This window comes from Pipistrellus hanaki (genome assembly GCF_964339955.1).
Source record: "Pipistrellus hanaki genome assembly, chromosome: 14".
In the NCBI taxonomy this organism is placed as follows: Eukaryota; Metazoa; Chordata; class Mammalia; order Chiroptera; family Vespertilionidae; genus Pipistrellus; species Pipistrellus hanaki.
This window is the reverse complement of record NC_140516.1, coordinates 41,123,864-41,150,227: the sequence shown is the minus strand read 5'-3', so window position 1 is coordinate 41,150,227 and position 26,364 is coordinate 41,123,864. Positions and strand designations below refer to the sequence as shown.

The following is a 26,364-nucleotide window of genomic DNA, read 5'->3' as shown; positions in this document are numbered from 1 at the left end:
CTTTATGAAAATGAACTATGATAACAGGATAAAACAGAATGAGGGAGATACTGGCATCAGATTCAACAATGCTTTCAGTTTGCATGTTCTATTTTAAAAACATGAACAAAATGATCAGGAAAGCAGGTCACCCATAGATAAACATACAAAATGCATTAAAAGAAAACGCACATTAGGAATTGCAAGCAGACAAACGGGGCAGGGAAATGTCCTATTCACAAAAATACAAAATGAGTGATAAAAAATTAAAGGGAAATACTAGTAAGTCTTTCAAAATTCCATGCCCCTGCTTAAAGCCTTTAAATTGTCTCCCGTGTGCCCAAAGTAAAGCACAAACTATTTAAAACAACTGTCCTCAGATTCCTCAGCTACAAAATGCAGGTGACAGCAGTATTCCCTAACTGGCTTACTATCAGGCTGGATTAAGCAGATGTAAAACACTTTCATCAGTACCTGGAACACAATCTGATCAACTGTTATCACTGATGGGACTGCTATTATTTTTATATTATCCATTCAGATGGGCCTGGATAGTCTCAGTTAGCTGGAGACATGCATGTTCTCCATGGAGTCTGGGGACACATCATTTTCAAGGGCCTCATTGCCCAAGTCTTAACCAATAATTCAATACAATTGTAGGCATACTAATGACCCTAAAGCATGTAAATAGATATCTGTAATATGCATAAACTACACACACATATACATATACCACAAACTGCGTCAACTTTCTAAATCTTTTAAAATCAGAAGTTTTTATCCCAGTAAGGAGTTTCAGAAACGCACCTTTCTCATTACCAACTTGAAAATGTATAGTAAACGTCTTCAAATTTCTTTTCTAGAGTCTGTCCTAAGGAAATAATCTAAAATGCAGACCAAATAAAACTTATATGTCTAGATATTCAATACATTTTTAAATGGTGAAAAACTGTAAAACAATCTAAATCTTCAAAAATAAAGGAACAAAGATAGTTAAGTAAATTACAGACCAGCAATACAAGGCTATTATGTGAACCTTAAAATTATGTTTGCGAAACATTTTGAATAACATTAAAAAATTCTTAGTCAAAGGCTATATGAAAATAAACAATATGAGTTATAGAAGAGGATTTCAATTATGTAAAATATATAAGTTAAAATGTATAGGTGCACACATGCTGAAATTTAAAAATAATTTAAATCCAATTAAAGATGGTGGCTATTATTTTTATAGTACTCTTCATTTTCAAGCTTGGAAAAATTACTTTTATTAGTAAAATTACTCCATAAAAATTTAAATATAAAAAAAGATTTTTAAAAACTTAAAAAGCTTAAAAACTCATTGTTTCTTCCTTTTGGGCAAACAAAATCTTGTACACTATCTCAATTTTCAAGTCTGAAGGAATCCAGCCAAATGCATTTAAAGAATGCCAATATAAGATACCAAAGTTTCAAAGCAAATCTGAATTAGATCCAATTCCAAATTCCTCAGCCTCCATTATTACTGCCCTGTCTCCCATATATTGACACTGAGCACATGTTAAAGAATGAAGAGAAAATAAGCTAATAAGGCAAGCCACTTCCTTTATCCTCTCACCCAAGCTTTCAGAATGCTACAGTCTGAATATAGTAAGCCAGTGAAGCATGGTCCCTAATAACCCATCACCATCTGACTCCATGACCCAGTCATCACCTTAACTCCAATCATATAAAATTCATGTTTAAACACCTGAAAGCCTAGAGATTTAGAAGGAAGTTTATGGTTTCCCTCAAACAAGGGGGCCTTGACCTTAGGCTTCCTGTCCTCCTCACTCCTGGCCCATTAAACTTCAGATACTTGTACATCTTGTACATTCTAAAAGGGCAGGAAGATAGATAAGCACACAAACACATGGATACCGTGTTTCCCCGAAAATAAGACCTAGCACATGGAAAGATAAGACAGCCCCTGAAAATAAGACCTAGCGCAACTTTGGGAGAAAAAATTAATATAAGACACTGTCTTATTTTCAGGGAAACAGGGTAGATAGATAGATAGATAGATAATAGGTAGATGATAGATAGATAGATAGATAGATAGATAGATAGATAGATGATAGATAATAGATAGATAGATAGATAGATAGATAGATAGATAGATAGATAGATATAGATAGGAAAAACAATAAGAATGTCATAGTAGTCTCATAACTGACCTCCCTCCCCCATACAATTGTACCCCACACTAAATCAGTCTTTCTAAACATATATTTCTAAAACATAGTTATTATCTTAGAATTGCTGTTCACAAACCTTTTCTCTTTCCACTCTACCCCACAGAAAAGTTTTTAACTTCTCAATTGGGCATCAATGTCTGCCCCAAAGTGATTTTCACTTCCTGTCCAGCCTCCTCCATGGCCACCTTCCCTCTACTGCATTCACATTTCAACTCTCAATAATTCTCCAAACTTCTCCTGGTCATTCTCTCCTCCTGGACTGTAATCTAACAATTTATCTAGCATGCCATTCCCTTACATTACCAGTCAAAGCCTTTCTATGATATTTATTTTATGCCATAACATAATGTGCAAGGTTTGTATTCTATGTATCTTTCTCTTTCCCTTCCCTTTTCCCCTCTTTCTTTCCCTCCAGTGTCTTTATGTAAAGCCTCCCTTCTTCCCCAAGTTCCTAAAAATGGAAAATCTCATCTATATCCTTGCATGGTCCACAGTGCTTACCACTGATATCACATGTAGCCAGTTTCATTAAATAAATTGGCCTCATTGGGAAACTTCACTCTGTTCCATGATACATAGAAGGCACATAACACAGCACTGAGTCCAGAGTAAGTATTCAAAAGCAAACACCAAATGAGTTGACCAAGGTCAAGCACATTTCTGTTTCTATTCATTAACAATGATCTTGTGGAAACTGTAATTTAGAACACAATACCTTATATAATCATTCCAAAGGAAATGAAATACCTAAGTACACAGTTAGCAAAACATATACTGCTTTTATATGGTAAAAATTACAAAATGCTGATGAAAAAAAAAAAATCAAAGACTTAAACAAATGAAGATGTGTACAATGTTCATGTACTGAAAGCCTCAATATAAATATGTCATAAGTATGAAAGTATAAATGTCACTGGTAAGGGTAAATCTATAGACAAATACAGAATAATGCAATGCTGTAATGGTGATATATACATCATTTTTAAGCCGAGTATAATATTATAGTTAAAAGACAAAAGTATTTAAATAATTATAAGCATAGAAGTTGTTAATACATAAATAATATATATTTGGAAGTAGTTCTTACATCAATGACATAAAGTATAGGGGCAAAGAGTAAAAGTATAGAGATTTTAAATTGAAGTTAAGTTGTTATCAGCTTAAAATAGGCTTTATAAATATTTTCTATGCAAACCTCATGGTAACCACAATGGAATACCTATAATAGGTATGAAAAGATAAAGAGAAAATAATCAAATAGTCATCAGAACCTTCTATGGATTGAGAAAGTGCTCACTACCCAACCCTGGATTTAAACTATCTGGGGAGGGAGCATGGCCAAGTGCAACAAGCATGGACTTGGAAGTTTACAGACCGAAGATCAAACTTAATCCCCATTATCTGCTGGCTGTCAGCACCACAGGGAGGATAAAATCCTTTCAAGGTTGTTGTAAGTGATATGTTTATGAGTAAACCTTCTAGCACATCCCGACAGGTAATAAATGACAATCTTTTAAATCAACAGTGCAAGTAAATGGATGTTCATTAAAAATTTGCATATTTTAAGTGTAAGTCACCTTTACATAAGAATACTTCAGAAGACTTGTGATATCTGTGAAGGCTACTGGTCTGGAATTCCCAGAGCCCATTCCTAGGTGTCTCTGGTAGACCCAGTCTCCCTCTGCAGAGGAATGAACAAACAAGCCAGCCAGCCTAGACCAGGAAATTCTCATCCCTGAACACAATTAAAACTGTGACTACTTAACTCAAATAGTCCCTTCAGTTCTCTCTCAGGAACTTAAATCATAGAGAAGGTAGTCACATATAATGGCATTCAAGCCATGACATCCCACTCCATGGTTTCTGGAGAGGCCTAAGATTTTGTCAGTCCTAGAGTTTAATCATGATCTTTTTCTCCAAATGTTAAGCCATTGCAGAATCCTTCCAACAAATCATATATCTTGCCTATGTTAGTGTGATTTTTGCTGGTTGTAACCAAAAATTATGACTCTAAAGCCTCCCAATGTCACCTGGAAACCATTCTGCATTGGTTATGTTTTCTGATTGCCCAGGAGCCTAGATTCCCAGCAGCCATGCACCTTCATAGGGTTTGTCTCAAGCACAGCTCCATGGAGAATAGCACCTATAACCACTCTCTTGTGTCACCAGTCTCTAAAATCAATGTTAATTGCCCAATTAAGGAAGGGTGATGCTGACAGAATGTGAACTAATTAGTAAGTTGCAGAGTTCATTCCAATTATTAGCCTTTATGGTTGTCATTCATAAAGATAAGGGCGCAACTATGGATTTTTGCATGAATGAATTTGTGTCATTCTGAGCCAGCCAGAAAGTAGCAAATGAGGTAAAAGGAAAGGGTGCTTTGCTGAGGGCAGGATTCCCCAAAAGAAGTTTTCATGGACCTTTCAGAAACAGAGATAGCCATGAAATCTCTTAGATTAGTGCTTACATCGGAATCAAGTGAGGAGTTCTTTAAATCTCTAAGTTCTTAGATCTTGACCCCAGAAATTGATTCAGTAGATTTGGAAAAGGTCCAGGAAACTGGCTTTTCTTATATTTCCTAGCAGATTCTCATGGTCTACCAGAATTAAAAATCACACCGGCTGCCCTAGCTGGTTTGGCTCAGAGGATAGAGCGTCAGCCTTTGGACTGAAGGATGCCACGTTCAATTTCGGTCAAGGGCACATTGCTCAGGTTGTAGGATTGATCCCCAGAGTGGGGTGTTCAGGAGGCAGCCAATCAATAATTCTCTCTCATCATTGATGGTTCTATCTCTCTCTCCTTCTCCCTGAAATTAATAAAAATACATATTTTTTAAATCACATGGACAGATACCAAGGACACTGTTTCCTAGTCTCCAAAGGAGCCTCTTAGAGAGAGATGTCATGAACTATAAATAGTTGCCAAGCTAGAAAGGCCAGGAAAGAGGGATTAGTAATGTAACAGCACGAGCATAGGGTTGCTGAGAATCAGGAAACCTAGATCTACGTCCAGATCTGAAATCACTGACTATCAACCCACTCAAAACCTTAGTTTATCCACCTGTAAAATGGAATATTCGATTATACAAGACTTACACTCCTCCCAGAAATATGAGATGGGTATGTGTTCATGAGGACAATAAGTATGATACCCATTTAAGACATTAGTATCAATGCAAGGGGAAGCTTGTAAAAGATAAACTATGGATTGCTTTTTAAGAGTTGACTTTAGCTTTTTGTTGTTGTTAATCCTCATCTGAGACTATTTTTCCATTATATTTTAGAGAGAGTGGAAGGGAGGGCAGAGACACATCTATTTGATAGAGATACATCAATTGGTTGCCTCCCACACACATCCCAAACAGGGCTGGAGCCCGCAACTAAAGCATATATCCTTGACCAGAATCAAACCAGGGACCCTTCAGTCCACAGGCCGACACTCTACCCACTGAGCCAAACCAGCTAGGGCAAGACTTGATTTTAGCTTTTACTTGGGTAGAAAACAGTTAGAAGCAACAGCAAGATGTAAAATGCGTCCTTTTTTTAGTTCAGTGACTCCTACAAAGGGCCTCCCAGACATATGACAGAGAGAAGAGGCCTTTTACCAGTTTATTGCTCCTCCAATAATGTCTAGGGCAGTGGTCTTTGCAGGGAAGCTGCCAGAATTCTCCTAAAGGCATTTACAGTCTACTAGGATGTCCAATAAGGTAATTGGCCACCAAATGATGAGAAAGTAACTATGAAAGCTCAACTACCTAATCTTTATAGTCATTATATATATAAGCAGGGATGGAGTGTGTAAAACTCTACTCTCCTATAAACTTGAAAATAGATAGGCTCTGGGTGAAATAAAAATTTTCCTTTTTTTTCCCTTGGCTTCAAATCACACTTCAACAGCTCACCTAGCATAGTTTTACACACATGGACATCTGGCAGGAAAATAAATTAAGGCTTACCTTAGAGGGTGGGAAACCGCATCCATTTATAAGTGTTATTTTAGAAGGACTGTCTGACCCTATTGACATATTAACTTCATTAGGAGGCTAATGAATCTACTGCTGTGCAAATGAGAGGGAGCTCAGGCTGTGGAAAGGGATAGGCAGGATTTCAAACCCCTTCTCCACATGATGGGATAATTTATGATTGTGATAAAATGGCGCTGCATTTGGAGGAAAGACAACATAAAGTAATCAACAGAAATGATCCCCACAAGAGTGTTATATTCTCTCATCCACTGGGCAAAAATCAAAATTGATACATGTCTGGGGCCTCCCTAGTGGAAGAAAAGGACTAAGTCATAAAGAGAACTCCCTCTCCCATAATAAATAGGAAAGCATCAGATCTGTCATCCAGATGTGCTTCTCCGACATCCTCGTTTCTCTCTTCTCCAGCAAAGGAAGATGTCTGGGGCAAATTCCTTTCTTGTTCTACTTTTGAGAACAAAGACTTTCATAGATTGAGTGATGTTCCCTATCTTTAATAACTTTAAATTAAGCAGTTTGGACAGGTATTCTGGCTAACACCTGCTACCAACCACCATCTATCAGTGAACAGCACCTTGCCAGATGTGTCCATGTTGTTGACACTGATTTTTAGGAAGGTTGACTGTGGTCAGGATTGGGGCTCTTATCCATTGGGTACCCTAAATTCTAATTCACATGCTTCCTGTTGGACTTCCCAAGTTGGTAGAGTCTGTGAATTTGGAGTCGAAAGAGACTTGAGAGAACATTTCTTTTATTTTATTTTTTTTTATGAGGAAACAGAAGAATGGCAGGAGTAAGCCTATTCATTAGTAATTGAGATGGGCTTAGAATCCAAGCTTCCTCTGAACTCTGTGGTTCCCAATCCTACCTGAAGATAAGAATCCACCCAGGAGCTTTTAAGATTATACAACCTAACCCCCAACCGTAAAAATCTAGGTTTTTTAATGCATTCCACAAGCAATTCATAGGATATGCCAAGTTGCAGAACCATGCATGACCCCACCCTGCCTTCCATGTTAATTACTTGAGAGGTAACAAAACTCTTCAATGGTCTTAGATCCCCTAATAGTTGCATTAAAAATAAAATCACCAGTAATGAAGGAGTTAACTCAGCACTACGTTAGGAGAACTTAAATCGGATATGTTTTGCATCTGTAGCCAAAATCATCATTATCTTCATTTGGTGTGGGAAAACCAAGAGATATATTAATGTTTCCCTTTTGCCAAGCACAGACAGTGTCTCAAGAAGAAGCCTCTAGTGTGCCCTCCATAGAAATGTACATTCCCAGGCATTATGTGCTTCAGATTCTAGATGTGTTCTGCACCCACCCTCTAAAGGTATCGGCACTGTTATGACCCAGAGTCTGGTGGAAGCTGCTGGGCTAGGAGGGTATGGGCCTACGATAAATACCGTACTAATTATTAAGTGATGACTAGATTGCAGGCATTTTGCATTCCATGCATAATCTCACTGAATCCTCCAGAAGCTTCCGTGAGATAGGTCTCATTGTCATCTCATTATATGGATAAGTACATGGGGCTTGGACAAACGAAAACCTTGTTCAAGGTGGGACAGCTAGCAAGCAATAAACCTGAGATTCCAACCCAGACTATTTAATCCAAAACCCACTGCTTTAACCACTCCACATACTCTGTCCCATCTGTTGCCAGGTGTTTGTGAGACCTACGGAAACTACTAATATGTGAGACCATGTTTCCTTTTAGGAGTTTCCATCCTAATGGAAAAAGAAGATGTTTTATATTAAACAGCAAAATAATGTGTGCACATTGATCAGTCCTCTGTTCATTACTAAAATTACTTTGCATCCTTTGTGGAATGCGGTGTGGTGATTATATATATTAGCATTTCCACAGAAGGACCACTCCTCACAGAATGCACTGCATATGTATTCTTGCATATGTCTGATGTGGTTTCCTATGTACATTAATCTTATCTGTCAGCCAAACGAAACCTACCTTGAGGATAGTAATCAGGACATGCTTATTCTGCATCCCCAGCAGAGAGCGCAGGGCTGCTTACATATGGATGCTCGATTAATATCTGTTCAATTGGATGCTCACTGACCCATTCAGGAATCTACGCCAGATTTATTAGCACTGAAAGCAAATAGAAGCCCCCATTCCAGAGGGAGGATTTCACAGCCTGTACCTGCCCAGCCTTCAGAACCTCACATATGAAGAGACTAACGAATAGGATGGAAAGCTTTTAATTAACAGCCTAGCCAAAAAAAAAAAAAAAATGTCATTCCAATCTGCTGTTTTGTTTCCATTAATTCACTCAGATTCAGCAGGAATTCCACCAAGGAATTGGAGAGAGCAGCTGGAGAGGGAGGGAAGCACATAAATAAATCATGAGTGTCATTAAAATTTGTAAACTAATAACTTCTGGGAAGTCTTCGCAATTATTATCAGGGTTTTCTTGGCAAACAAAAAATTAATAAATCCAAAAGGTCTCCGATTCCTATTTAGAAAAAAACAAACCAGCATCCTCAGAAAGGTCACTGACAGAACAATTAGGGGAGGAAATAAATGATCCAGACAACAGCTTGCAAAGCAGATGAAAAGTCATGGGACTCCCCAGTGGCAGGAGGATGAGACAACTCAATACAGAGAAAGCGACAGGGCAAGGCGGGCCTGGGCCGGGATTGGTTTGGGGCTATTGGAATGTCAGCTCAGTTGTCCAAGCCTTTATTTAGTGTCTCCCAAGGGATAGGTTTTGTAGATCTGAAAATCAGAAAGACACGTGTCCCCTGCTCTTGAGAAGTTCCCAGGCTAGGAACAAATCACTGCACACTGTAGGGATGTGACATTAGCGGTGAGCAGAGGAGGGTCAGGGAAAGAGTCTAGGAGGATGTGCCTGGGAAGTGGTAGACTCCATATATACTTTGACCAGGAGCCCCTTGCTCTGCAGGCCCTGAGGCCCGGCATACAGAAAAATGGCCCTGAGGCCAGGCATACAAAATCCTGGTTGCTCATCAAGAGAATAATGTCTTCCATGTTGCTAGGCTGGGAGTGAAAGAAATGGAAAGGAGGAAGACAGATAATAATGGAGGTGAAATAGGAATAGAGGGAGACCATTCATTGCAAAAAGATTCCTGTTCTTATGCCTCCACAACTGCAAATGCATCCAGCCCCAGGAGGATCCCTAATCCAACAGGAAATCTACAGGAAAATTCCCGATCATACACTGACTACCCTGGGACCTTTGCTAGAGAGTAGCACTTGGGATGGACAGATGGGATCTGGACAATTGCTTGCTAGCTCATCTCTCTCCAGGAATTAGTTCTTTAAACAAATTATTTGGAGGAAGAGTAATGTGCTTATCAGTCCAAGTGTCAGTGGTTAAGACATATAGGACAGAGTCCCAGAAGCGATTTGCCAGTCAGAAACATAAATCCCGACTGTGATTTATGTTCAAAACTAAAGACACAACAACCTCAGGCAGCAGAATAATTGGCCTTATCATAGTTCCTACTTCCAGAGATAAATGTCATTCTTGCTCCCTAATTGAGGACCGTGAATGTCAACAAATGAGGCAGAGGTATACACCTGTGTATGCAGAGGAGCATGAAAATGGCACCAAAGCATATGCCACATGCTGTTTTCACAGAAATGAGGGCGAATGTGCCAGGCCTTTGAGTCCATGATGCCTGCACATCAGGTAATTCAGTGGGAATGGGGAAGACGAGAAGTAAAGGTTTATCTAGATCCAGCTCCAGAATTTCTATTTAAGAGGACATGTGATACTATGTAAAGAGTCCAAGATCAGGGAGCCCCTACTCTTATGACCTTAGCCTTGTCCTCCCCATTCCCCTGACCCACTTATTAGCTGTGTGACATGAGGCAGGTCATTTAATCTCTGAAGTGCACAATATTTTCATCTGTAAAATGGGGCCAGTGATAAACCAACTCCTATGTTTTATTGTACAGGACAGAACAAGATAGCGTCAACTTTGTTATATAGAAACAAAATAGAAGGAACTAGCATGGAGACACTGATCAATTACAGGTGGATTACATGATGATGACTAATTCTCCGGAGTACGCCCCATGCATAGCACTGTATGCCAAGCACTTTCCTAGGAAATTCACACAGTCCGTGTCACTGAAATATTATAACCACCTTATGAGGCCGATGCTTGTATGATCCTCATTGTTACAGATAAGAAAATGGAGGCATAGAGAGGGGAAGAAACTTACTCAAGATCACTCTGTGGCTAAGTGGAAAAGCGTGAACTTGAACCCAGGCCATCAGTCCCAGAGCCTTCACTTAAATACTTTGCTGAGAAGGAAACAGATGGACGCTGAGTCTCCTGATCATGACTCACCACTGCTTCTCAAGTCAGGCTTACTTCAAAGCCAATAGAGTTGGGGCCCAATATCACCCTTGACTGCTGGGCAGCCCCCAAGCTTGAAACACTATGGGCTGAAAACGAAACACTTGTTCTTTTTAAAAAAGGCAGTCCCTAACCTCACAAATTCTCTAAGCTTGAAATCCTATATGTAAAATGTTATTTGACTAAGAGATGCCAACAGACAGTTGTGCTAATGGCCAATCTAGGCAGCCATTCTTCTGTTAGTGGAGAAAAAATTTGAATCACCTCTCATATAATATAATAGCACCAAGGAATTCCAAAAAGAGGGTCACAGGGCACACGATACTGCCACATTGCTGAATGCTTTTAAACAGTCTTGTCTGTTTAGAGGTAGATGATCTCTGAATTATTAATCCAATGAGGCAAATAATTGTATCACACTGTAACCTGCCAAGGAGTGTCATCTTGTCATGACAGCTACTGCTCCAGGCTTCTCTGTTACACAGAAGATTGAAGAATCACCAAATTCAATTCCAACTTGGTTAAGCACGCTGGGCCAAATCATGCATCCGAATGGGTGCATGTTTTATTTCGTTTCTTTTCTCTGCACACTGTGTTACTAAGATCATACTGCTCTGGGCTCTAACTAAAATGCATCTTCTTCAGTATAAAAAAGGGAGTGGGAGACACTCTCTTTAGGAGCTGAGCAGGAAAGACAGTAAAAAGTAAAAGAGGCCTAGTCAGTGTTGCTCAGTGGTGAGCATAGACCTATGAACCAGACGGTTTGATTCCAAGTCGAGGCACATGGCCAGGTTGTAGGCTCAATTCCTAGTATAGGGCATGCAGGGAACAGCCGCTGGATGATTTTCTCTCATAGCTGATGTTTCTATCTATCTCTCCCTCTCCCTTCCTCTCTGAAATATATATAAATTTCTAACTAACAATATGTAGTTAGAGGCCCCAGCAATTTGTAAAAATCCCACAAAGTTGAGAGCAGTTTCTTCCCTCAGTCATACTCTGTCCAGTTTCCTAAGCTGGGCTTTGTCAGACCCGTGAACCTTCTGAAACACAATACAAAAATACGTTCCTAGCCTGGGCCAGGTGCACAGTTGTTTAGAGCATTGTCCTGATACACCAAGGTTGCAGGTTCAATCCTGGTCAGGGAACATACAAGAATCAACCAATGAATGCACAAATAAGTGGAACAACAAGTAGATGTTTCTCTCTCTCCCTTTCTCTCTCTCTCCAAAATCAATTTTTTAAGAGTATATTCTTAGCCCAGTCAGTGTTGCTCAGTGGTTGAGCATCAACCTGTGAACCAGGCCACTGTTTCAATTCCTGGTCAGGGCACATGCCAGGGCTTGATCCCCAGGCAGTGCGGGGAGGGTTGTGGGAGGCAGCTGATCCATGATGTTTCTTTTTCATCAATGTTTCATTTCCCTTCCTCTCTCTCTAAAAAATCAATTAAAAAAACATTTTAAGTATATTCTTATATAGCATTTATCCAAAGGGAAAACCCACAATATCCACCAGCTTTTCGAATCCCTAACAGGCCCCACCAAGTGTGACTTGCTTTGTTATTTGCACCAAGCAGACAGAACAGGAGCCAGGCTTCAGGGGTCAGTACAGTATCAATGCGACTGGACCTGCTAGGAAGGTGTCTGAGGCTCTAACCCTCTGGGAGTCCCGCCTGAGTGGAAATAGGCACGCTTTCATATATTAAAAGCCCCTGGTTACTTATACCTCTGCCAATTTTCAATGAGCAGCAAAATTAGGTTTTGGACATTCTGTGCAAATGGAGGCAGGCCTCGATCAATAGGAGCAATTAACCCCTAAACATTTAATAGATGCTGTGGCTGCTCCCCTTCCCTGGGAGAGAGACCCGGCTAGTCCTCTGCAGACAAACAAGTCACCTGAATCAGCAGCAAGGTGTGCAGACACTCACAGCCCAGACGCCTCTGCTGCGGACCCCAGGAATCCCTCAGGACAGGGCTCTGGGATGAAGACACAGGCAGGTGAAGGGCCGTTTGGGACAGCATCCTCCCCAGTATCTACAAAGGACAAAGTACCCAGGACACATACACGGCCTTGAGCCCCATAGATAGAATAAGTATGGAGCGTGAAATGTGGACTCACTGTCGTCCTGTGTGGCAGGCAGTGTGGCTGTGAGCAGAGTGTGCATGGAAGGAGGTCTGTGGAAGGCTAAGTGTGCAGGCATCCCCGGTCCAGAGAAACTCCTGGGTTCATGCTGCATGTAAGCCCTGTCTGTGCTACCCCACCCACAGCCATCTTCTTCCTGTCCTGGTGCCCCAGCATCCCATCAGGACTGGATTATCCATCATCCACTATGGGCACTGAGCCTAGGGCACAAATGCTTTTGTCCTTTTCAAGTCAAAAAAAAAAATGCAATTTTAGGCTAAAAAAAAATTTTTTTAACACATTTGTCATACCAATGCACTCATAAGATATATCCTATATAATAAAACCCTAATATTCAAATTGACCGAATGGCCGAACAACCAGTCACTATGATGAGCACTGACCACTGGGGGCAGACACTAAATGCAGAAGTTTCCCCCTGGTGGTCAGTGCACTCCCACAGGGGGAGCACTGCTCAGCCAGAAGCCAGGCTCAAGGCTCACAGCTGGCGAGTGCAGTGGTGGTGGTGAGATTTCTCCCACTTGTGCTGCAGGCTGGGAGTAAGGAGCAAAGGGTCCCTGACTGTGAGAAGTCCCAGACTGTGAGAAGGCACAGGCCAAGCTGAGGGACAACCCCCACCCCCAGTGCACGAATCTGTGCACCAGGCCTCTAATCTTTTAATATTATTGTTTAGAGGAAGGAGCCCACAAAAGCTCGGGACCATGAAAGTCCCTGCACAGACCTGATTCCCACGTGGGTCTATTCTAAGTGCAGGCTTCTCAAAAACAACAGCACCTCCCAGACGCAAAGGACTGAAACCAGTCGCACCAGGACAAGTATCCCTCCTACAACAGATCCCTTCCTTATGGTCACTCCTTGTCAGGCACGCTCCCCACCCCTCCGACAGCACCTCTTTCACCTGAAAGCATGAGACACTGCAGAACATACATGAGACACTGCAGAACATGAGAAGCAACAACCCTGCCAAGGGAACATGTGACCGGCCCCAAAATAAATAAGCAGAGTGCTGAGGCAATCCACAGGTGCAGGCCATTGGGACATTAAAGGGCTTCGGACCCCCTCCCTTCTCCTTCCAAACAGGCTTCCCAGCCCCTCAGCTGGCATTTTTCCCAGCCAAGTGGCTCCTTAAGAATCTCTAAGCCTCTTACCTCCAAAGTGAACTCTCAGTCACGCTCCCCAGGTTGAAGTCATAAAGCTTCGTCAGGATAAGTATGACCTGCAAGGCGGGTAAGGAGAGGAACAAAAGGGAGAGAAAAAGGAAGCTTATGTTAGTGTGTATAACAATATGCACTGCATCTCAAATCACCCAGGGGACGGCTTAGTAGCTATCCGTTTAGTTGACGGGTTATTATAGGATCAAATAAGGGGGGAAACATGTTCATTTAATGCATCCCCAGAACGGGTAGCATTTATTTTAATCCTGAAGATGTTTTGCACTTGAAATAAAAACATGCCAACAGGAATTCCCTGGGAATTGACAGTTGATTCTCCACAGCTGACCTCCTTCAAGGTCAGGTATAGCTGGCTGGCTCTGCTCACTGGCTTTGCCACTCCGGGGATCAGAGGATGGCTGTTTTTGATCTGGACATGACACTGACTTGCAGACATAGGCTAAAAAGGTAGAAGGAGCTGTGCCCCATCCTGCCCACAAGAGTTCAAAGAGATTTTTGTTTCCATCACTAGCACCATAAATATTTCTATGGCAGACAGGTCCGGTCCCCAATATTCCCTGATGCCACCTGCCAGCTACCAAGCAGCATCTGTCCCCACCATGGACTATGCAGGTCATTGGACTCCACTGGACTCCAAGGACACTTTCCTGATTCCAGTTGAAATCACAAATCCCGTGTTGAAATGGTCTTGTCTGGTGGGTCTGGTCCTATGCCCTTTACACTTCTCCAGCTGGAGACTTGGATATAAGACATCTCATCTCCCTGCCTTCCCCTCATGAACCTGGACAGTGGCTTAGGCACAACTCCATACCTACAAAAATGCTAAGCGCTTGCACCTGAATCGATTTTAATCAAAACGCAGGTGCCTAATATACGGCGTCTGCCTGCACGCGTCATAATCCAGTTACACATAATTGTGTTTATCTAAATTTAATGCACAACTCATTTCACTTTTCTCAGCTCCATCCCATTCCACAATTTAACTTCCTCCAGTTCATTTGCACAGCAGCCATTAAGCACTTTCTAAGATAATGAATTTCTGCTACCAAGATGGGGCCTTCCCATTCTAGGTAGCCATTTACGATTAAAGAAAAATAATCAGCCATTATATTGAACATGTTTATGGCATTGAACTGATGACAAAACACTCACTTCGATATTTACTCTCATCCAGCACCCCATGGGGCCGGTCAGCTTCATTTCCATTTCTTTTATGTAAACTAAGAAAAAAATTAGAGGCAAGGATGTGGCCCATTACAGGTCACAGAGAGTCCATGGTAAAGTTGTTTTAGGACATTCAACTTTTCTGTGGGGCCATTACTAGAGGGCTCATAAGTCTCCTCTCTGACCGATTCCTGTGCTGGGAAGTGGTGGATTGGCAAGAAACAGCCAAGCCAAGAAAGATATCATTGGCATGGCTCTTTATAGAACAATAGATTCTGCTAATCCACTTGTCCTATTAGCAGAGTGCAATAGCAAGGAGTATGAATCCCATGCACAGAGTTGCTCTCCACAGTCTCTCTGTGGTCCTGGGCACTCCCACTCACAATGAGTTTCCTCATTTTTTTAAAATATATTTCTTTTTTAATTTCAGAGAGGAAGGGAGGAGAAGGAGATAGAAACATCAACGCTGAGAGAGAATCGGAATCATTGATCAGCTGCCTCCTGCACACCTCCTACGGGGATCGAGCCCACAACCCAGGCATGTGCCCTTGGCCAGAATCGAACCTGGGATCCTTCAGTCTGCAGGCTGACGCTCTATTCACTGAGCCAAGTCGGCTAGGGCAGAGTTTCCTCATTTGTTAAAATCAGTGGCTACTGAAAGAAGGGACTTATCCACACCCTCCAAACAAATGATTAACAATGTGCCAGATAAGTCCTGTTTTATAGAATACACATACACACACACACATACACAAACACAAATAGATTTATCTCTTTTATTTTTTCTACAAAGTCATACTCAGTTAGTATGTAAAAGCACAGGTAGGCCCAGCCTGCATGGCTCAGTGGTTGAACATTGACCTATGAACCAGAAGATCATTGTTCAATTCCTAATCAGGGCACATGCCCAGGTGGTGAGCTCAATCACCAGTGTGGGATGACCAAGCGGTAACCAATCTATTATTCTCTCTCATCATTGGTATTTTCATCTCTCCCTCTCCTATCTGAAATTAATATATGTTTTGTTTTTTAAGCATGGGTGGCTATATGCAAGCTATCTGAAATTCTGGACAAACAAACTCAAAACTGTGCTCTGCTAGGAATAGGTTGGAACACTGCTCTAGCGCCCTGCAGGTGAAAATCAGAACATTTTTTTCCCAACATCAGGCCTGCAGGGACATGGAATAATCTCCAAAAAGTGCCAAGTCACAGCAGAGACAAGAAAGAGATGTTGGTAGTAAGAGTTCCACTTTATTACTAAAGCTCCATGACTGGGTCAGCAAAACCCTTGTTCAGACCCAGAGCAGTTCTCATTCTCTCAGCCTCCTTACCCAAGGCTTGGGCCCAATGCATAAACAGATCTTTATGGCACCACGTGGTAAGTACAATGATAAAGTAAATCCAGGGAATATTGGGAGCAAGAGACTCTCCCTTTCCTTCTTTCCCTCCATCTCCTCTGGCCCTAATATGCTTCTATGTATCTAACCTCATCCTGGTGTCTGTTCTTAGAGGATCCAAACACACCCTTCCCAACCTCTATGAAGATTATTTCTGCTTTCATGGGAGATATTGTAGTTTCAATTATGTCTCTTGATTAGGAATCTTTACTGGGTCCCCTTCCCCCCCCCACAAAAAAAAAAAAAATGATGAAACTCACGTACTGGCCCACAGACATTCCTCCAACCACTTTTCCACAATTCTCAAGACACTGTCCCCTATCTTAGCAATCCAAGTTTTCAAGGGGCTGCAAATATGCTAAATTCATTCTTACTACTCTTCTTTCTCTCTGTCGTGCTCTCTCATCACACCATTGTGTGTGACCAGTCTTCTTACTACCACATGATGCCAGAAGCTAATGTCTTTATATCTCATTTCTGCCCCTCTCTTTCATTTATCTATTTCTGCCTTATTCCCACACAGCATAAGATTCTGGTGATAAAGGAGCAAAAGAGAAATGGCTCTGTCCTCATGGCATGTGTAGTGTTCCTGAACCTGCTACCTTCTAGAATCCCCGGCATTTGAACTAAGGGGTCCAAATGCCCAGCAAGGTTAGGGTGAGTGATACTTGGGGGTAAAGGAGTTTGTTACATTCTTTCCTAAGTGAGAGGAGGTACCACACTCAGAACTGCAAAGACGGTTCAGTCCCTATTCCACCTGAGAATGCTCCTAATTCTCCCTGGGTCTCTAATTATTTATCCCATCAGGTCCATCTGTGAGCCTTCTGGATGGGACCCATGTGGCAGCCTGGGGGAAAAGAGAGCACTTGCTGTGAGAGGGCTGCACTCTAAACTCAGTCTTACCACATCTACTGTGCGAGCCTGAGAAGCTTACATTGTCAGAATCTGCTCCAATTTCCTATTCTGGATAATGATACACCTCCCCCTGCCAAGCTCACAGAGCTGTTGATTCAAATCAAATAAAGAAAGCTGACCTGCTTTGTGAGCTGTACTGTGCAAATATGAGTTATTAGTATGATAATTATTCTTCAGGAGACAAGGGTTCCCTGTAATCCTCTTTTGGTAAGAGGGAAAGAGGCTTCTAGTGAAACTCTGTCTAAAGAGTACCCATCATGCCCATCCAGTGTGGTTCAGGGATTGAGCATTGACCTATGAACCAGGAGGTCACAATTCAATTCCCAGTGAGAGCATAAGCCTGGGTTGCAGGCTCAATCCCCAAAAGGGGGTGTGGAGGAGTAAGCCCATCAATTATTCTCATCAATGATGTTTCTATCTCTCTCCCCATCTCCCTTTTTCTCTGAGAGCAAAAAAAATAAAAAATAAATAAAAAATTTAAAAATCTACATATATAAAACTCTAATATGCAAATAGACTGAACAGTAGAACAACTGAACAACCAGTTGTTATGATGTGCACTGACCACCAGGGGATGTGCACAGAACATGGCAGGCTTCAGCCACAGTGGGATGGTAGAGCAATTGAGCAGAATGCCAGACCAAGGCAGGGTGCCAGTCACTGTCATGGGGCAAGCCTCTTATAGTTACTGAAAATTCTTTCACCAGCGGTCCTGCCAGGTGCTTGTATCTACTGTCAGTGCTGGCCCCACTTACACCCACTGCAGACACCCAGGCCACTGCTTGCACCTGCTGCCAGTGCCTGGTGCCAGCTCTGATTGCTCAGCAGTATGAGCTGCAGCTGCTGGCCCTGATCACCCTTGAGGGCTTCTCCACCTCCCTATGCTCCTGAGGGGCCATCAGGGCAGCAGTTGCTGCTAGCACCCACTGACAGTGCCAGCCCTGCTCACACTCACTGCTGGTGCTGGCCCCAATTGCTCTGTACCCTCAGCAGGGGCGAGCAGGGCCAGCACTATCAGTGCGTGGGAGCAGAGGTGGTGGGAGCTGGGCTGCCAGCAGAGAGGAGGTCAGGTGCCATGGCAGAAGGGGCCTGTCCAGGGCACAGAGGATGAGCCGATACCCACCCCTGTGCCCACCACAATCTCATGGCCCACATTTCCTTTCAAGGTACACGAATTTGTGCACTGGGCCCCTACTGTTTAAATAAATAAATACACAAACAAACAAACAAATGAATAAAAAGTAGACCCCCATAGCAACACAGGAGGCTGCAGATCAGAGAGGGGTGTTCACTAGCTCCTGCACACAGCTTCAGAGGGAAAGCAGGAGGCCTGGAGGATTTCATCCTCTGACAGGATAATGCATAACCTGCAAACCCATAAATCACTAGGACACCTCACACAAGAGTCCATTTAGTGAAGTGAGGGCCTTTAATGCCAATAAAATTTTACTCTGAAGAAAAACTACTTTAGTTCATGAAACCTCCATGAAATCTTGGTGCCTTTGAACCCATGGCATTCTTTGCATACCCCCCTTCAGTTCCTCCTCACCTCCTACCACCTTATTCCTACCCCTACCTGACAGTTCTTTGTGTCCAGCCAATTGGAGTAAGGACAGTGGCTTTCTTTACCAGAAATAGTTGTCAATGCTAACATAAGGATGTTAAGATGCTAAGACATACTCCTCAGGGATTGCCTACAAGAGTGCATTTTTCAGTCTCAGTAGAATCTGAATGACGGGGCCCTTCTCCCAGCTCCAGAGCATTCCCTCAGGGACAGAAATCCATTGCTTATAGCGCACAACCCAAATGATCCCCAGTATCCAGAACTTTGCTGGGTGTGTGCCAAATTCAGAATAGCATCAACGGTGCTCCCTGCTCACCATGAGCTTACAATCTAGTTGAGAGGACAAGGAAATAGTGTAAGAGATACCTGCTTTGTCATATATCATGCACAGATTTTTGCAAATCTGTTGTCCCTTCCCAGGTTTTTTAAATGGCATATCATGAACTCTGGGTCAAGATAAAACCTCAGCATATCCCTGGATCCCTCCCTTATTTCACCCACAACAAGATCAGCCCTGAGTCTTGTGAAATGTGGAGCTGTCCACTGTATCATTCAATTTCAGGTCCTTGTGATTTTTTTCATTTACTCACTAATCAGAAATGTATGGAAAGCTTCCAGCCTCTTGGCCCTCATAAAACATACATTCTGGAGGGGAGATAAGTAGGTAAATAGCTCAGTATTCAGATGATGGTAAGTGCTATTGTGGGAGTATAAACAGAAGGAGAAGAATAAGCACTAATGTACAGGGGCGGTCAGGGATATGCAAGCTACAGCAGTAAATAAGGAACTGAAGGAAGTCCTCACAAAATCCTGAGTGAGGTGAGAGATTAAATCATGTGTGTCTGGGTAATATATGTGATAAGCAGAGGAAGCAGTAAATGCTTTGGACTTTAAGTTTGAGAACTCTATGAGAAGTCAAAGGGAGAAGTTGAATAGTCAGCTTGATAAATGAGTCTAGAATTCAGGGAAGAAAGTCTAGGCTAGAAATATCAACTGGGGAGTTGTCAGTGATTAGGTGGTATTTAAAGACATGAGACGAGGACAGATCACCAGGAGGAGGAGTGTGGATAGGGATGTAAGGACAGAAAGCTGGGGCATGCCAGCATTCAGAGATCAGAGAATCCAGGAAGGGAAACCAATGTGTGTTTAGACCTCTCAACATTGGTGCAGGGGGTGCTCACTGAAGGGTATTTACTACAGAAGAGACTTTCAATGATCAGAAAGAACAAGATGGCCTTATGTGGAGGCCGATAAGCCTCTTTCCCCGGATGCCGCTGTAATTGATCTGAAGTAGCCACTGTGGCAGAGATGAAGGCTTTGCCTTGACTTGGCATGGACTTCCTCTCACAAGGCTAGTGCGGGTATTATCATTGCTGAGTTCCCAATCTGCCAACATCAGAAACCAGCACTGAGACCCCATTAGGGCATCGGGTTGCAGGTTGATTACATTGCGCCTCTCCCATCACATAGGGGGAGCAATTTCTTCCCATTGGGATTGCTTTGCTGCCTGCGGTGATTATGCTAGGCTCAAAACCTTCCCATTTCAGAAGGCTTTACTCACTGTCATGGTATCCCACACAGCATTACTTCTAATAAAGGAACTCATTTCACAGCAGATGAAGTGCAGTCACAGACATGTCCATGGAATTCACTGGCCTAAGCACAGACCTCATCACCCAAAATCATCTAGCCTGAGCCAATGGTTGAATGGACTTTCCAAGACTCAATGGCAGGGCTGCCTAAAAGCCAACACTCTGAGGTTGTGGTGTTGTCCTCTAGGGTGTGGATGCAACCAATACAGGGTGGTGCAAAAGTAGGTTTACAGTTGTTCACATGAAAAATAATACGATAATAAATAAATAATAATATCAGAATAAATTGTGTTTCACATATGACTGTAAACCTACTCACTCTTGCCCATCCTATATTTGGTCAAAATATAAAGGTCTGAGAGGAAAGGAGCAAAAGTAGGAGTGGTCCTCTCCTTATTACACCCAATAAGCCATTACAGGATATTTTCTTCATGGACATGAAGCATCCTTTGGCTCTGTTGAAAGAGAAATCTTGGTTCCTAAGGAGAAAATTGTCACCAGGAGACAAAACACCTTTCCATTGAACTGGAAGCTGAAACTAATACCCAGCTATTTTGAGCTTTTCATGCTACCACTGAACCAACAGCAAAAGAGGGGGCTACTTATGAATAGGGGATAGAAATGGATGCTCAAAGAGCTAAAGGGGTGATTGTTATGTGCATTTACTCCTGGCCCACTTTCCTATCTATGTATTGTAGGTAGCCAGGATCCTATTTCTAAGACTCTCCTGTCATAAGGTTTTTAATTTGATTCTGCCAATGAGGGCTGGGGGGGCGGGGGGGGGAGACAATAGTTGTGGGGAATAGTGGAAAGAGGAAAGGCTACTGTCTACAACTTCTATTTTCTGATGACAACTGAATGGCAGCAACAGAGTTAGTGGCAGCAGCAGCAGTTGTTCGAGGTCTCAATGACAGGAAGTGCAGGCTCTTGAATGTCTGCTTACTGAGCTCATAACACACAGTGGGAATCCGGGTGGCAGAGATCCTTGACCTTTTTTATTGATTTCAGAGAGAGGAAGGGAGAGAGAAACATCAATGATGAGAGGCAATCATTGATCCGCTGCCTCCTGCAAACCCCCTACTGGGATTGAGCCTACAACCCTGGCATGTGCCCTGACCAGGATCCAATCATGACCTGAGGCTCAACCACTGAGCAACACCATCTTGGTGACCCTTGGACTCTTGAACTGTTTTTCTTCTCGACCAGTGCAAGATGTAACAGTTTCTACTTTGCCTTAGTCTTTATTACTCCTCCAGCCTTTCCAGCACTCTTGTCATCAATTCCTTCTTTTAGTGTCTTCTCTTTGAGATAACTTAAATCAGAGAACTTCAGTGATACAAAATGGCCTACGAAATTAGAAGAGACCCAGGAGAGTGTGTGTCTGAAAGCCACGTAAAGAAAGTGTTTCGAGGAGGAAGAGGTACTCAGCTGAATGAAATGCTGTCAATTCATGTACAAGAAAGATTAAGAATGGACTACTGAATTCAGCTGCTAATGACTGTAAGGGCTTTCAGAATAACCTGTTTTACTGAAATTCTTCTCTTCACCTCTCTTCCATCTTTACACCACAATGACCTTTCTAAAACAGAAGCTAAATCCTGTGACCTACTGACAAATAATCTCTAGTGGCTTCATGCTGCTTTTAAGATCAACTTCATTACACTATAAAAGGTCTTCTTCAACCTGGCCCCAAATGGCATTTTAATCCTCTTCTACAGCTGTTTTTCCCAAAATGACATCTAAATTGCAGCCACACTGCAATACCCATTTTTCTCCCTGTTCTATATTCCCACACTTTTGCACAAGCGCTATCTTCTGGAAGCTCGTCTCCTACTCTCCCTCTACCTGAGCACCTCCTCCCCATTCTTCAAGGCCCATCATAAAATCATCAACACTGTTGTCTCACCTGTCCTCCAAGACAGAATTTATTCCCCTTTAAACCATATTATCGTAATTTGTTGCACATTCTTCCAAGTAGGCTACCAAACAGGTCAAATTATAATTTTCTATTTGTATATATATCTCCACTATTAGGCTATGAGCTCCTTCAGGACAGGGCCCTTGTTTTTCTCATTATTATACTATGAGAGTATTATTATGCGCTTCCCTGGCATAGTGCCTATTAACCAAAAGATATACAACACATTCATTGAATTGAAAGTATCATCATAGGCATTCAAAAGAGAAGATGAGTCTGAGCTGGGTTGACCAAGACATCTTCATAGAGGATGACAATAAGAGATAAGGAGAAAGTGGAAATTCCCAACCCTCTTCTTTCTGGAGTATTTTGCAAACTTCTTCAAGGTTGTCTTTTTCTTAGCTAAGCTAGACTGCCAATTCTCTCCAGAAGGGAGAATTCAAAGTGGCTTATAAAAGAACCTCAAGAATGTTCACAAGAGGGTGAAAGGACACACAATGGAAAACACGAGAGGGTAAGGAGGGAAGCTGGTGAAAGCAACCTTCTAAAATGTGACTGTATTAAGTTTTAAACTGGTTTTTTTTTTTAATTATCTAAGGACTTTTAGAGAAGACAGATGTATATACTTATACCTGATGGAATGTAGATAAATAAAACATTAAACATAGATACAAAAGCATGACTCCAACCCTAGCTAGTTTGGCTTAGTGAATAAAGCATTGGCCTGTGGACTGAAGGGTTCTAGGTCAAGGGGTCATGCCTGGGCTAAATACCCAGTAGAAGAATAGGAGGCAGCCAATCAATGTTCTCTCTCATCATTGAAGTTTCTATCTCTCTCTCCCTCTCCCTTTCTCTCTGAAATCAATAAAAACATCCTTTTAAAAAACATGACTCAATAGAGCAGAGTAGCTTAGACAACAACAGAACAAATACATAAAGAACAGAGGTGGGGATATTAACATATGTTGAGCACCTATCAGTGCCTAGCACCATGCTCTGTAGTCATCTATATATAAAACTTTAATATGCAAATAGATGAACAACGAAACAACGGAACAACCAAACAACCAGTCACCAGGGGGTGCACATGGAACATGGCAAGGCTCAGCCACAGCGGGATGGTAGAGCAGGTGAGCGGAAGTGCCAGACCAAGGGGTTAGCCTCTGGTGGTTACTGAAAATTCTTTGCTCCTGTGTGCTGCAGTTCTGCCTGGCACTCACACCTGCTGCCCACACAGGCCCCACTGCTGGAGCCACTGCTTGCATCTGCTGCCAATGCCCAGCTCCAGCCCCGATCACTCAGTGCCATCAACAGGTGTGATGGGCAGCTACCAGACCTGATTGCCCCTCAGGGCTTCTCCACCTCCCCCTGCTCCTGAGAGGTAATGGGGTCAGCAGCCACTGCTCACACCTACTGCTGGTGCAGATCCTAATCACTCCACGCCATCAGCAGGTGTGAGCTGGGTTGGTGCCATCAGTGCAAGGGAGCAGCAGCTAGAACAGGGCTGCCAGCAGACAGGGGAGCAGGGGGCCGTGACAGGAGGGGCCTGGAGGGGGCACAGAGGATGGGCCAAAACCCACCCCTGTGCCCACCACAGTCTCACACCCCACAGATTTTTTCAAGGTGCACGAATTCATGCACTGGGCCCCTAGTTACATACATAAAGGGTATGACCATGGTGAAAGAAAGATAGTATTTTCCATATTGTCAAGATGAGAAAACTTTCCAGGTCATGTAGCTAGAGAGATGTAGGAATCATCACCAACCACAGGTTCATCCACCCTGGCATGATCCAAGGAAGGAATAAGAGATAGAGAAATTAATAAGTATAGTCATCATTATTTAAAATGGGGCCAATGTTAAGGAAGTACTTTGCAGAATTTGGGAGCTGAATAAGACAAGTGACAGATCAAGGCAATGAAAATATAGTGTGGTTGAAACAAGGAGCTTGTGAAAAATGTCTGTTGACTAGTGGGGGGTTTGTTCTAAGTTTTGTGTAACAAGCCATTAAAAATGAATTAAAAATCCATTCACTCTCATTCCCTACAGGACTTTGAAAATTAGAGAGACAGCCTTCTCATGGAAATGACTTAGGTAACATGCAGCCCAGTAACAGGGGTGGGGCCAAATGACCACAGAATTCCCTGCCATGTTGACATGATGACATCGGTAGCCCTTGATGACAGCTAAACAGAACTAAGGTTAATTAGCTCCAAAAGGAGTCTGAGCTTGTACCATCCTACATGTCCATATCTCCTTCCATCCAACCACCACCCTGAGGAGGAATCCAAGGAAGGGCAGAAACAGATGTGAGCAGATGAAAGATGAAATGGTGGCTCCAAAGGTATAAGCTTCCAGAAGTAATCATCAGCCCAGAGGAAACATAAGCAGTCTGTCTCCTTGGGAAAAGAGCAGAAGCTCTAAGCCAGACCAACTTTGTGTGGAATCCAGGCTCTCCAACTTATTCTCGTTGTGACCTTGAGCAAGGGACTTACCCTATGGAGCCGCAGTATCCTCATCTGGAAAATTAAGCCAATATCCTTCCCTCATTGAACTGTTGTGAGATTATCTTCTGTCAGGCCAGTAGTAAGCCCTCAATATATATTAGGTCCTTTCTATCCCCAGTCTCTGAACAAACCAGGTTATTTGCCCCCAAGTAGTAAAATGCCATGTCTCCAAGAGGAACCATGTCACTTCTTTAGTGTTGACAACTTGAAGTTCATAAAATAAAGAGCAACCTCTCACTGATAGGGAGATAAAAGCCCCAAGCAATCCCTGGCGTTTGCTTTCTGTGGACATGCATTGACAGCCTTGGCAATGGAAAAATCACAGGTCCATCAAATCCATTTTTCCTGGTATGAGCCAACCCACTTGTCTTTTTCCATTTCAGGATCTGTCTCTGTTGGTCCTGCCTGCAGGCATTCACACTCCCCTTCCTTCTGCCACTCCTGTCAGGGGCATCATTCCCACTTCTGTCTCAAGAGCTTTAAGTGCTCCCAGCTAAGCCATTTTAGCCTCTGACCCCAGTGGATTTTCTGGGCATCAGCAATTCCCCAGATTGGAAGTATAATAGCTACCAGCGGGAGTGTTTCAAGTGAAATCAAGAGCAGAGACATGACTACATTGTAAGATGTCTCATGATAAACCACATCTGTCTTATTTGTTATGATATCTTCATACCTGGGACAGTGCCCAGCATATCCCAGATTCTTGTACACAAGTATGAAACAAATAACCTATCAGCCAATCCATGGCATTTATCTCAATCCTTCTCCTATTCAACCCTACAAATTAGTACATAAGTCTCTCATGGGCAACACTCCATGCTAAATACTGTGGAAGATGGAGGAATGAGAGACACAAAGTTCCTGACCTAAGGCATTTGCAGTGCAAGAAGAAAGTTATATGTCTGTACAACTACATTCAGTGGAAGTAAGGATTGTTCTGACACCAGATTGGCTGGAGACATTCCAACTATTGTCTCATATGAGTTGCACAGTAACCCTACAAGTTTGACAGCTAATGCAAATGAGTGATTTCTAAACTGGGGTAAAGAACTAGATTATCCTCCATAAAATTTTTTGCAAGAGACAATATTTGATCTGGCTAATTTTAGTAGGTGAAGAAGGCAAAGGGCTTTTCAGGCTAAGGAAGCAATATGAGAAAACACAACTAGGCTGAAATTGTCTATCATGTGCCAGGACCAGGGCCCGGTTTGTTGAGTCTAGAGCTTCAGGTGCATGGAGAAGGAGATGGAGACATAGACTGAGGTCAGATGATGATGGTTTTAAATAAGAGCTGTGCAAACTTTCTATTGTTGCTGTAATAGATTACTACACATGTAGTGGCTTAAAGTGACACAAATGTATTATCTCACAGTCTTGGAGACTACAAGCTCAAATGACTGTCGTTGGCTAAAATCAAGGTGTCACAGGGCTATATCCCTACTTCCCTTATGGAAGCTCTTG

The 26,364-nt window shown here is 42.5% G+C and overlaps 1 protein-coding gene across 3 annotated transcripts in view; it reads right to left on the bottom strand.

Annotated features, from left to right (window-relative positions):
• Positions 1-26,364, bottom strand: part of SORCS3 (sortilin related VPS10 domain containing receptor 3) — a 489,777-nt gene that overhangs the window by 327,929 nt on the left and 135,484 nt on the right. For all 3 annotated transcript variants that reach the window (XM_084904018.1, XM_084904020.1, XM_084904019.1), the window contains exon 2: positions 13,823-13,890. In XM_084904018.1, coding sequence (XP_084760144.1) covers positions 13,823-13,890 — 68 coding nt within the window. The remainder of the gene's footprint in view (positions 1-13,822; positions 13,891-26,364) is intronic.